This window comes from Diachasmimorpha longicaudata, chromosome 4, assembly GCF_034640455.1.
Source record: "Diachasmimorpha longicaudata isolate KC_UGA_2023 chromosome 4, iyDiaLong2, whole genome shotgun sequence".
In the NCBI taxonomy this organism is placed as follows: domain Eukaryota; kingdom Metazoa; phylum Arthropoda; class Insecta; order Hymenoptera; family Braconidae; genus Diachasmimorpha; species Diachasmimorpha longicaudata.
The window spans coordinates 7,266,565-7,278,804 of record NC_087228.1 but is presented as its reverse complement, the minus strand read 5'-3'; the positions used below and the strand labels follow the sequence as shown (position 1 = coordinate 7,278,804).

General features: G+C 37.3%; 4 protein-coding genes across 5 annotated transcripts; 2 read left to right on the top strand and 2 right to left on the bottom strand.

Moving 5' to 3' along the window:
* The first annotated feature begins 290 nt into the window (after positions 1–290).
* Positions 291–2,219, top strand: LOC135161186 (uncharacterized). Its single transcript, XM_064118536.1, has 4 exons — positions 291–722; positions 901–1,059; positions 1,416–1,788; positions 2,011–2,219. Exons 1-4 carry the CDS (start codon positions 291–293, stop codon positions 2,172–2,174), a joined length of 1,128 nt encoding a protein of 375 aa, XP_063974606.1. The 3' UTR covers positions 2,175–2,219.
* Positions 2,220–3,411: 1,192 nt separating this feature from the next.
* LOC135161190 (uncharacterized) lies at positions 3,412–6,448 on the top strand. Its single transcript, XM_064118551.1, has 5 exons — positions 3,412–3,638; positions 4,600–4,820; positions 5,150–5,222; positions 5,373–5,459; positions 5,910–6,448. Exons 1-5 carry the CDS (start codon positions 3,412–3,414, stop codon positions 6,103–6,105), a joined length of 804 nt encoding a protein of 267 aa, XP_063974621.1. The 3' UTR covers positions 6,106–6,448.
* On the bottom strand, positions 5,603–9,043 carry LOC135161185 (uncharacterized). The gene is made up of 5 exons (XM_064118533.1): positions 8,342–9,043; positions 7,821–8,033; positions 7,109–7,299; positions 6,560–6,948; positions 5,603–6,268 (listed from the first exon to the last, which is right to left on the bottom strand). Exons 1-5 carry the CDS (start codon positions 8,618–8,620, stop codon positions 6,174–6,176), a joined length of 1,167 nt encoding a protein of 388 aa, XP_063974603.1. The 5' UTR covers positions 8,621–9,043; the 3' UTR covers positions 5,603–6,173.
* LOC135161183 (meiosis-specific with OB domain-containing protein) lies at positions 8,642–12,127 on the bottom strand. Of its 2 annotated transcripts, none has more exons than XM_064118531.1 (7): positions 11,566–12,127; positions 10,863–11,263; positions 10,247–10,586; positions 9,810–9,975; positions 9,476–9,683; positions 9,088–9,228; positions 8,642–8,775 (listed from the first exon to the last, which is right to left on the bottom strand). In XM_064118531.1, exons 1-7 carry the CDS (start codon positions 11,681–11,683, stop codon positions 8,767–8,769), a joined length of 1,383 nt encoding a protein of 460 aa, XP_063974601.1. In that variant the 5' UTR covers positions 11,684–12,127; the 3' UTR covers positions 8,642–8,766. The 2 variants fall into 2 exon arrangements, with proteins under 2 accessions (XP_063974601.1, XP_063974600.1); XM_064118530.1 differs by lacking the exon at positions 8,642–8,775 and having other exon boundaries at positions 9,076–9,228; positions 11,566–11,704; positions 11,757–12,127.
* Positions 12,128–12,240: the final 113 nt, after the last annotated feature.

Genomic DNA, 12,240 nt, shown 5'->3' with positions numbered 1-12,240 from the left:
AGAAGGTCAATTAAAGTGGGCTGTGATAAGTGAGGGTGGGGTAAAATGGACAACTTTTTATCTAAACTGGTGCGTCAGCAATGAACACTATGAGACGATTTCTTAGAATTATAGAGTCACTTTGTGAAGAGCACAATGTATCAATAGAAGTTGTTTAACCCTTATCAGAGTAAATAAAGAATTATTTTCTGTGTGCCCATTTTACCCCCAGTGTCGTCGTGCTCGACTAACTCCTATATACGATCGAATAAGACGAAGTTACCTGTAAGTGAGATGGGAAATTTTAGCGAATGACTTTCCCTGCAGCCAATTTCAAGTCTTTAATGAATTTATTACCGAATAACACACTGAAGTACGTTGCAATCCACAACCGCTACGAATCAGAAACTCAGGTCCCTCAAGTCTTTTCTGAACCTCCATTAAATATTTCGCCAAATGGTACTCGCAAAGAATGCCAACGGGGAGTCGTCCCTATAAAGATGGCGGCTGAGCAAAATGAATCTGGCTGCTCGCTCTACATCTCTGGAATGCTGAATGGCCCCAGTCGGATCGCTCTCCCAAGGTCGGAGCTGAAGAGAGCCATCGTAAAGGCCCAACCTGCAGACCCCTGGAGTCTTCATGAAACAACATATGGGCTTGTCGTGTCTTTCAGTAGAGAAGTCGACGCCGACAAATTAATTGGCTGCACAAATTTCTCTGATATCTTACAGTGTCCAGTGCAGGTAAGTTCATCCAAAAATATGTGCAGTGTAAATATACATTACACATGCCCTCAATCACGAATCGAATCGAAAATGTCAGAGTTCTGTGACGCCTCTACCGCCAGAATTCAATGAAATTTGCAGAGAAAACGTCAGGTTTTTCTAAGAAGTTCTATCACTTAAAATTAACCCTTTTAAGGTGGTTAAATTCCGTGCATGCGGTTCACACTATCAACAATCGATTTTTCTTCATGACGTACCTTGGGCTATACCACTGGAAGATTTGAGTTCTGCTTTGGATAAACAAGGAATCAATTCAGCGACCCTTGATCGATGCCAGTCTCATATTCGAATTAAGGTAAGAATTTTAGGGCACCACAAAAGAGGAATTTTGTCTTGAATTCGTTACTTTTCTATGAAATTTCGTTTAAGTAATTAAATCAATGATTTACATACTATAAAGAGAATTATTCAACATGATTCAACTATTAGGGGAGGGTCAGGCAATGCAGACAGTTTTTTTTAATTCTGATGCTGATGAGTTGAAGACACCCTGGTAGTTTCGTTTCAGGATCACGATTCATTTGAAAATTATATTTAGGGTGTCTCCAGATGATTTGTGAGCCTCAATAGGTAGTTTAAATCAGTCGAAAGCGAGAAGGTTTCACACCAAAGTTCTGAATGGGTTCCATTTATTCCCATTCTCCCCTCTAGATTCTCGAAGTAGCGGACTACGAGAAACTGATTCGTGAGGGACTAAATTTCTTCGGTATCTGTCGGTTCAATGCCCTCCCAGCGTTCACTGATCGCACCCCCGACTTGTACCGGAGAATAACAAACCCCACGAGGAGTCGGAGTGATGTGCAACTATTCCCTGGATCGGGGTGGACCGCAGCTAAGGATTACCCACAACAACCAGGAAAGTCAATCCTCCAGTGTTATCGCTGTCAAGGCTTCTGGCACATGGCCGCCCATTGTCGACAATCTCCGAGATGTGTACGATGTGGTGATGGGCATTACGTTGACTTCTGCCCCAGATCGAGGAATAATCCGATCTGTTGTCATTGCCTGGGCCCACATCATGCCGGTACTGATCCACTTACACGTACATCGTTAGCGAAACGTTACAATTATCAAAGGCTTGGGTTCTTCTTTCCTCTCGTGACAAAAAATAACTCTAGGGATTATCATTCAGCTCACGAAATTTCAGGAATTCATTATTATTCTTGGGGAATGTCTACACGTAATTTTTATTATTCATCTGCATCCTCTACATCTACAATTTTTTTGATTATATTTTCATGAAAAGGCTTTCGACGTTGTCCCGTTCGTCTTCAGCTACTGAATGCCACACCAATCAGCCTTACCCTCAGCACGGATCGTCTAGTCATCGGAGAGGATTCATCGTCTGCTCACAGTAATATGCGAGCTAAAGCCGACAGTCCCCGTCAAAATCAAGGGAAGTTGCAATAAACATCAATTATTGCTCAAGCACACTATAAAAATCTTACAGTAAATCCTCAGCACGCAGGATCGTCTGAACTGGTCTGACTATACAAATGTGGCATTATCTACTTGTTCGGCATTATCTACTTATCCGGCATTTTCTACTGAAGCGGATCCCTGTGTGGATATAAATTTTTAGAATTCTCTAGTCCCGCGACCTTCATATTTCTTTACGATTCATTGTCTCGAACGACAGAAGCAGACGAAAATTATATTTTAGAAAATTTATTATCAGGAATTTGTTTGAGTCTGAGTGAATAATTTCGAGGAATTGACTATTGACCATTTTTTAATGAATATCTCGGAGTCGAAGGAATATGTCAAAATTTATAATAATTTCCCACATGTTCTGCTCATCGCTACATCCTCCAACACCTGATTTCCCAGTTCTTAGAATGACAATCGACGGATAAAACTCGCTGAAGCGGCCAACACCGAAAGAAAGTCGGTCGACCCCCTTTCCTATGCCGCCATGCGAATTGTTGTCCTACTTTCACATGATGTATCATCTACACGTGGATTTTCGAAGGTAAATCACGGGAGCAAAATGCGATAACATGCAATGAAAAAGGAAAACTCGATAATTAAAAATGGTGAATTCCCCAAATTCTCTGGAGTCCTTGTCCTAGTGTTTCCTCCACGGAGTTGCCACTGGACAATCACCTGTGAGCACATCAGGTGACTGTCCAAAGCCGAAGACCGGCTCGGAATTAGTCAGGTAGAGGGGACGGAAGAAATAGAAGGGAACGACTCAACGAAACATCAATATTCAAAGTGAAGAGAAAAGAGACAGGTGTCGATCCTCGACGAATCTCTTCAATTATTTCATTCATTGATTCAATTCCATTAAGTAATATTTTTATTCCGTTACGCGAGCTCTATTCTTTTTATAAAATGACTGCCATATTTTTTTACAGAAGTACATAAGTTAAATTATTCATTAGATTATGAACGACTACATAACTAAATAAACAGTGGTATTTATAAGTGATATAATCGATTGCAGCGAATTTCCAAGTGTTTTTTTTCGTTAACTTGTTGATATATCAGCAGAGCTGTGACGACCGGACGGTTTCAGTAGTTCAAAACTGCTGATCATTAAACAGATTCTTGATAAGATTGTCGAGGAATTTGCGGAAAAATTGATATTTTTTTCTCGTAAAATACGATTCTCGGTATTAGTTGGTGGCCGACCGTTGACGATATGGAGTTGAACTTATTGCTTGTGATATTTTTCACGTTATGCACAAACACTTTGACGGAACCGCTTCTGTCGAGGAGCACCTACAAAGGACTTAAGGGGGTTGTATCCAGTGCAGATATATCGACGAGTGGACTCAGACGAGCAGTTTATTATCATGATCAGGCAGTAGCTATCCTCGATGTCAATGAGAAAAAGGAAATTCAAAATTGTAATATCATTGAGGTTTAGTAAGTGATTGTCGGCGATTAGCCAGAATTTTGTAACGTTTCTCTGTATTTTAACGTTTTTTTTCACTTTACTGATCTTGAACATTTAGCGGTCCCATTCTAATTTTTGGCAATTTTAATCCTATTTTTTTAAACATTTCCCATTATTCCAAGTTTTTTATCAAGACTTTTCACGTTTTGTCCCAGACGTCTGATCCATTTGATTTTATTTTAATTTGTATTTTTTGTGGTACAGCCAAAAAAAAAATTGCAACATATCAAAAAGATTTAGTGCTGTCCCGTGAATTTGACCCTATTAAACATAAATAAAATAAACAAATTTTCCCGTCGTAACGCACACATTTGTCGGTATTTTGTTTTTAAGCGCAGTATAATAAAAAAACGTTTAAAGATCAATTATGAGACCGCGTCTAAATTATGTGTCTTGTAAACACGTCGGAAGGTTTTCCATTAATTGTTCCTTAATGACTGAATTCTCACATACCTGTAAACATTTATCTTTATTTTTGATACTTTCGTGGTAATGAAGATTGATATCATTGGTTTCCGGATGGATACAGTTTTGTTGTGACGTTTCGCCGACGTTTCACAAACATTGCAGTCTGCATTTTCGGGGCTGTGAGCTCCGATTCTGAAACGAAAGCTCTTAGAATCGATTATTTAGTTTTCATTCATAAAGTTAGTGTTATAAGACAATTATTACAGTTAAATAGGTTGATTTGATTTTTATGATAATTTAAAGAAAAAACAAATTTTCCACAAATGTCCCCTGAAGATTGTTTTCTGATGTCTGGGGTCAGTCAATTGGACGTCCCATGAAGGCCAATAAAACATTCAGACATTTATTCGATTTATCCCAAATCCTCGTTTTTGTAATAGTTGACTTGTTAATTTCCCTTATAAAAAAAGTTAATCTTAATTGAGAATTCATTTTCATATGAAAAGTAACAATTTTTTCCAGTGAACCAGAGGAACTAATGGAAGTGTTGGCAAATGTTTCCGAGATAGCACGTCCCGTTGAGGTGTCATTCAGCGACATGACGGGTTTGATGTATCGATGCCAAACATTAGATCGCATGAAAGATGATAACTCCAAAGACGAGAATCAAGCGAAGAGTTCTCTTGATTCCACCAATTTATTTGGCAGCAATGCCTTCTATTTATTGTTCGGGATAGTACCAGGTTAGCAAAATACATATTATTATTTTTCCATCGATAAATGTATAATATAACTTTCTAGAAAGATCCAGTAAATGTTCTCAAATTTGTTATACGATTTCTAGTGAATTTTCCGATAAATTTCGGCCCCTTCTATCGATGACGCGATTCGATCTTATTTATCCATTTTTTTAAAATAGAAATAGTCACTCGAAATCAATCTATTTTGTATAAATGTTCGCAACGTTAGTTTGTTAAAAAATGAACCAAAAAACTCGGGAAAGTCATGTTGAGGATAATAGAATTCCATAGCAATTGTGATCGTGTATAAAACGAATTTATTACTATTTCAGGTACTAAATGGTGTGGTACAGGAGATATAGCGCAATATTATGGCGATTTAGGAGTCAATTCGGTCGTCGATAGGTCAGTAGCCCATGACAAAATTTCATGACAAAACCTTACGCCATAAACATAAACGATAAATTCTTTATCAGATAATTCTATCCATGAACTTGTATTTACAAGAATGGCCATCAATTGTAAAATAATGTCCTTTCAATGAATATATTACAGATGCTGTAGAACCCATGACCTGTGTCCTGTCAAAATTCGTGCTTATCAAACTCGATACAACATCACTAATTTTTCAGCGTACAGCAAGTAAGTGGTCCGACCCTTATTACCTCTATTTATCACAGTCGCCTAATTCTCCGGTACATTTCATTACAAAAAGTCATTATGAGGACAATTCATTACAGTATTTTTTTATCATATGGATAACAGACAATCAATCGACTTATGAATTCAAAGCCAGATGTGTATCTTCTTTTTATTTGTCATTTTCTTTGGATAGAAATGAATGAAATTCACATTATCCTTAACCATCAATTTATTTAACAATAATTCATGTTGATAGAAACATTTCCCATTCACAAATTTCGTAGAAGACCTGTGACATTTTTTAATACAAATAGAAAGATCAATAGAATAAAAAAAATAACAATCGTCTCGCATTTTCTAAAAAGTATCTATGAATTTTATTCATATCCATTTGTTTTGCTACTAAGTACTTAAATTATCCACCAATTCCATCTCATTCTGCTCTAACAGGTCTCATTGCGACTGCGATAACGCTTTCTACAATTGTCTGAAGAGTGTTGGCACAAAAACAGCGAACATCTTGGGAAAAATATATTTCAATGTCATTAAGGTGGGATGTGTAGAGGACTTGCCAAAGAGTGTGAATTCAAAATTATTGTCTACCAACCAAGTGAGAAGATTTGCGTCAACAAAATTGTCTTTCTAATCAAATAGAAATAATACATAGAAATGAATATCTGTGTCGTCGGAACTATCATCCAAGAGTCGATAATTTTATACGGATTCCACGGCCAGAGAGAAATCCAAAGATTCCAGGTGATTCTTCAACAAATTACTCACTCGCAAGGACGAATGATTGTAAAGATTACCTGTTGGAGGACAAACAAAATTAATAAGCAACATACGTTCATTAATTACTGTTCAGTAGCGTACGAGAATGTCTTGCATTTCGCGTACTTTTAATAAGAAAAAATTGAACTGATCAAACAAAATTCAATTTCACCATCAGTTCATGAGCAAATAAAATTATTATTCGATTCCGTTCAAAACCTTTATTTAACAAAATAAACTCTGAATGTTCATGCTGCCCTGAACCCAAATGGAAACGCGACCTCTCTAGAAGACTCAGTTAACTAAAGATTTATATAAAAATATCGTACCTATCAGCCACAGAGTTTCTTTTCTCACAGACACCTGTGGATGTGATAATAATTTATTCAGAATTTTTGGTGAACCGCTTTCTTCAGAGTGTGCATTCGATGCGAGAATCGAATCTGCTACAGTTCCTGATTGTTCAGATACTAAATTCGCTAGAAATCTCACGATAGCAATGACCTCTTTCCCATGACTCTTTGAATCCTCCCGCCCTCGCGTCATAATAGTCCCAAGATGCGAGAGGATCGGGGTGACAAGTGGAGAGAGATTATTTCTACAAGTTTTCGATGTCGACGACAATAAGGCCAGGAGCCAGAGTATGTCGGATGACATGTGATTTTCCTTCAGCAGACGTTCTACTACGATCTGTGTCACCTGAATGAAGTCTGATTCCCTGGAGAGAATGATTATTATATCGTGATTATTCTCTTATTATCATTTTAATGGAAATATCGTCAATACGAGCGACTAAATAAATCAAACATCATAGTGAGAAGAAAATCGAAGAATTCAATTTTTTCTCAATTTTCTTCTTTGTGTGGGTGAAAGCATACCTGACAACTCCTTCAGAAGACTTTCCGAATAAATAGAATTTAAGAGCGTAAGCAATTGATGGCATAATTGTGCTTTGACACGACTTGAATAACGAGCAGAGGCGGTGGAGACATCCTAAATTGTGAAGTTCCTCGAGGATTTCCTTTGACTCGCTGTTACAGAGATTTCCGATCGTCCAGATATTTGCTTCCTTGGAATTCACATATGTCCACATAAATTTTAAGATTACACAGAAAGAGAGAAAGAGTGCGTACGGAAATAATGTGGTAGAGTGTAACAGATTGGGTTCGAAACCATTTGTCAATGCACCATTTGTGATTGCTGATATAAAGCTTTTTTTTAGAAAGTTTAGTTGAATGTGCGAGTGTCCTGTCAATTAATCCCGGCGAACAGGATCCCCATCGTCTTGATCATTTGCGCTCTGCGTTAATTAAATTTTTTATAGTTTTCTAGACGCAAAGTCATTCCCCTGAGGCAGAAAGTCAAGACTTTCCGTCCTTGGCAGCAACTTTCCTCACAGAAAGTACTCATTGACGTAGTTCAAAATTTCTTGTAGCGAATAAATTATTTAAATAGTACCACTTTCGAATGTCATGACACAAACGGACCGTTGAAATAACGTCCATTCATTAGATGAAAATCTCCAGAAATTGTTTTGTACGATTCTGTTAAATTTTACTACAAAATTTCCTAATTACATCGAGTCCTTACCAAAAGGGGATTACTCCGACTCTCCAATTGCGTTATCAGATATGATTCAATATGCTTACACAATGCAACAGAATGTTTTCGATCACTGAGGGCGATATTACAACAACAGTGCATTGCCAACAATTGTATCTCTGGATTTGGGCTGGACAAATCACGAACAATTGCTGGTAGAATTTGCTCGATCGACATGAATTCATTGATATTCTTGTTGTCCTTGAAATAAAAAAAGAGATTTAAATGGGGTTTGAAATTTTATTGGGCTGCAATCGTGTTTTTATCCTAAATTTATAACGTCGTTAAACAATTTAGAAAACTGATTTGTTGCAGAGCCAAATATTTTTTATTTATTTCATAGTAATTAAGGAATTTTTCACGAGTTCATCGCTTTCGGTAATAGTTATGCGTCCGAGACAGACATTGAACAGTTAAAGTATTCATATTACTCAACTCTCCCTAGTTAATGTCAATATTACAACTAATTCAGTGGTTCAGGTGTCTGAATATGCCATCATTTCTGTTACCTGGAGCAGAGCTATTGCCAGTTGTTTATAATCCTCTGCTGACAATGTCTTTCTCTTGAGTTCCTTTCCCTTTTGTACGAGAAACTTCCCTGACCACCCAGACTGTCGTTTATCATTTAAATGCACACCCAGTGCTGTATAACGGAGTTTATTGAACTCTTGGTTTCGATGATACTTCCTATCGTTTTCAGCCTCTCTACGAAGACTGTGACGAATTATGTCCACTGCACTTTCTTTGCTGTCAGCAGTGTCACTTGTGCCTCCAACATTTGGATCCATTTTGTCTTTTATCAGTGAATTTTATTTGTTGATTAAATGAACCTTTGCATTGTCTTTTTTATTTATTCACGAAGTTTTTACTAACGTTTTGACGAGTTCGAGTTATTATTTACATCGTCAGACGACGTTTCAAGGATAGGAGACAATCACCACAACTATGTAAATAATTTTAATTGGTTTTTAGAGAATGAGTGAGGTTAGGATAAATATTTATGGAAAGTGAAACTGACATTTTTCGGAATTTTACTGTTTTATACCACGAGATGTTTGATCTTTAAGGGCTAAGTGGGTCACAACAATTATCAATAACTATTAACGTTAATATTAATTCCAAGTTGTTTGTAGATAATTATTATATTAATTGGATCAGGTAAAGAACTATCTATAACGTTAGTGTTCTCAGTACTTTGGAGTGGTTTGAATGGAGATTAAATGAAATTTTTGAAGAAGAATCACTAATCCTTAACCTCTCTAATACGCTCGAGTGACAGAATGTTGTACAACACACGTGGAAAAGTGGGGGTTGGTCCAAGCACCTGAAGCCTGACGTCACAGTTCTCCAATATCAATTTCCACTTCAATTCCTCTCGTTGAGTTTGTGTCATTGCCTGTAAAGTCATAATAAGAAGTAATTGAATCTTATATAGTTTCTCCATTGATTTTTTAATCTACGAAAGGTAGACAATTGGTAATTAGCTAATTGATAGACTGGCATGTGAGACTTATATTTTGCCCCACCCTCTCCTGGCTTCTAAATTCATATGCACGAGGAGTCCTTGAATGTACTGTTTTTCCACTTCACCACTGAATTATCGAAATAAATGAGCAAGGTCATTAAAGTATGAAGCAATTGACCTTGAATTCATCGACAGAACATGACAGGGCTTGTTCTGCTGGTACTCCAGTCAGTCGGCATCCAATGAGATATCCCGTTTCGTCCTTCAGATTGACTTTCAGATAAAATGTATGAACATTTATTGGAGCACGCCTGCCGTTCCCACAGGGACACTCCAAATTCATACAGGAGTCTTGAGTCACGGGGATGGTGCGTTTGCACAGGGCACTAGAATGTCCCATAAAATTGAAATAAATATTTAATAAAATATTAGGCGAAAATTTACAAAAACAAAAGTTTTGCGATAAGAGGTCTGGGAATTTTGTAATGAGCCACCATCCAATTATGACCTACCATCTTGTAACGAGTATGTCTGACCCTTGAACATTTTCCATATTGATCTCTGTGACTGTAGCATAAAGAATCGTAACGAATTGCATTCTTTCACCGTCTCTCGACTCCTTCTTGTTTAACTTCTCTGATATCTCCTGGATAGTCATGACAGTTTTGATGTTCTCAGCTAAAAACAAAAGGCACCAATGCAAGAACTAAATCCCCTGAGAGATATCTAAATTAATATCCGGAATGAGGTGATTAAACGAGTTTCGTGAAATTTCTAGCGTCAGTTTTGATAAATATCTGGAAATCTAGGAACAATGGAAGAATTATCATTAAGACTTTTTTGTAGAACGTTCTTTTCTCTACAAAAAAGGTTGGAGAGAAGATAACTTGCCTCGTTTTACCCCTTCACTCCTGATATTATGATAATAATAAGGAGCTGTTGTAATTACGTTTAGGTAGAATGAATGGATCATGAGAAGTCGAATCGATGTCAGTCTGACTAATGGAATTTCTCACTTTGTCAGCTTGTGGGACATCAGGGTCTTCTGTGATGACAGTTTTCCTGACGATCATCAGACCCATTTTCTTCTTGAATTTATCCATTGCGACGAGCACATCTGACATGAAGAGAACTGAATGTTTGGGCTGCCAATTGGCAGATCTACGAATCCATTCATTCTCCCAGAGTTTGAATGCAACTGCTTTGGCAGTTGATCCATCATTGACTTCGAAGTCACGACAGACGAGGGCTCGGCCATCTTTTGTTATTAAATTTCGAGAATCACTCACCTAAATGACGAATAGTGCATTGCACGTACGCAACAGTGTCATTAGAAATTGCAGAATTCGAAAAAGTTTTAATAGAGGACAACATTCCATCGTCTCCATTGTCCTTACCAAGGGATCAGTGTCAATGGACGACTTTCTGGTCAAGGGTCAGATTTTGGACAATTTTAATTTTCATTCAACATTCCTCGCTTAATAAAATTAAACATCAAGTGTTGCTGGTTGATTTGTTCGTCCATATAATTGAACTGTCCAATATAAGAGAAAAATGACACTTACGAAGGTCACAGCTGCAAGTATATCCACAAACTGATCCTGCAATGACTCTATATTCATCAAAATATCACTGAGACTTCGAACATTCGTCACATTTTTCATGGGAATACAGAGCAGAGATTCGTAAAGTTCTTTGTTAGGGCTATCATGAAGTTGAATCAGTGCAGTCCCCTCATTAATAACCAAATGATATCGACTACTGGTGGTCGGCATGAATCTCTCGTTCTTTCCATCAGCTGGATAGTCCTGGACTTTGGCATTGATGACTTCAACAACACAGCCAATGGAGAATGATACGTTCAGCTTACTGATGTATGGCTCAGTCCCCCAGACTGTAACATTCACGGTGTCTCGTTCAGAGTCACGAAGAGTGAAGCTCCAGACTGCCCTGCGTCCTGGGCGGTCTGTAATTGTAATGCTTCAGATTTGATATTTCTTTGTCCAGACTACATAGGTGACTATGTAATGGTTGACTATTAAATGATTAACTTTTACGGTCAAGGTAATCGAATGTCTTTAATCGTCAATAATTCGGTATCTCCTGAAGGAAATCGAGTGGTTTTTTAATATTTGGAACCTTAGGAACACACCTTCAAACTGATGAAAAATCATAAAATTTCACTCTACCGATCCCAAGTTATTGGCGATTGATGACGTAATAAAATAATGGACAAAAATGTAGTTGCAATGTGAAACAACCACTTACATTTAGAGTTGACTTCGAAGGTCTTGACATTGCAGCTAGTGATGATGACTCCAACGACCAAAGAATTTTGGAGATTCAGCTGAAGACCACTAATCTTCTGGCGATAAACACTAGCCATTATGGGCTTGATAGGCTCGTTCTAATTATGAATGGTTAATTATTATGAATTACCACTGAAAATTAATGAATACCGGGATGATTTCTGCACGATTCGATGGAGATCGAGCAACGAGTCTTCTGGGATCAAGAACAAAGGGGTATTTGCTTCAAACTGGCCGCCATATTTGATTCCTCCATGTTAGAGAACCACTGGGAATCCCCCAATGGCAACTCGTCAATATCATTTATTAAGAATATCAACAATTACAGAACAAACTGGTGGAGTCAAGTACAATGAATGTTTATTCCTTCAAGTCATTCACGTTCTGTCCAACCATTGGGTGTTATGAGGCAAAATAAATGCTACAATTGTGTAAAAGATAATTCATCATTGGTATTTCAGCCCGTGAGCAATCAATCAATCAATTTATTTCTTTAAACAACAGTCTCCTCTTCACTGGGAATAGATTTCATAATAAATATTAAAATTTTGTTGTTTTTATAATTTTCTACGATTTTTAAAACAGATTTTAATCGTCCAAATTAAAAATATTTAGTGACTATTTAGGAAGCAAA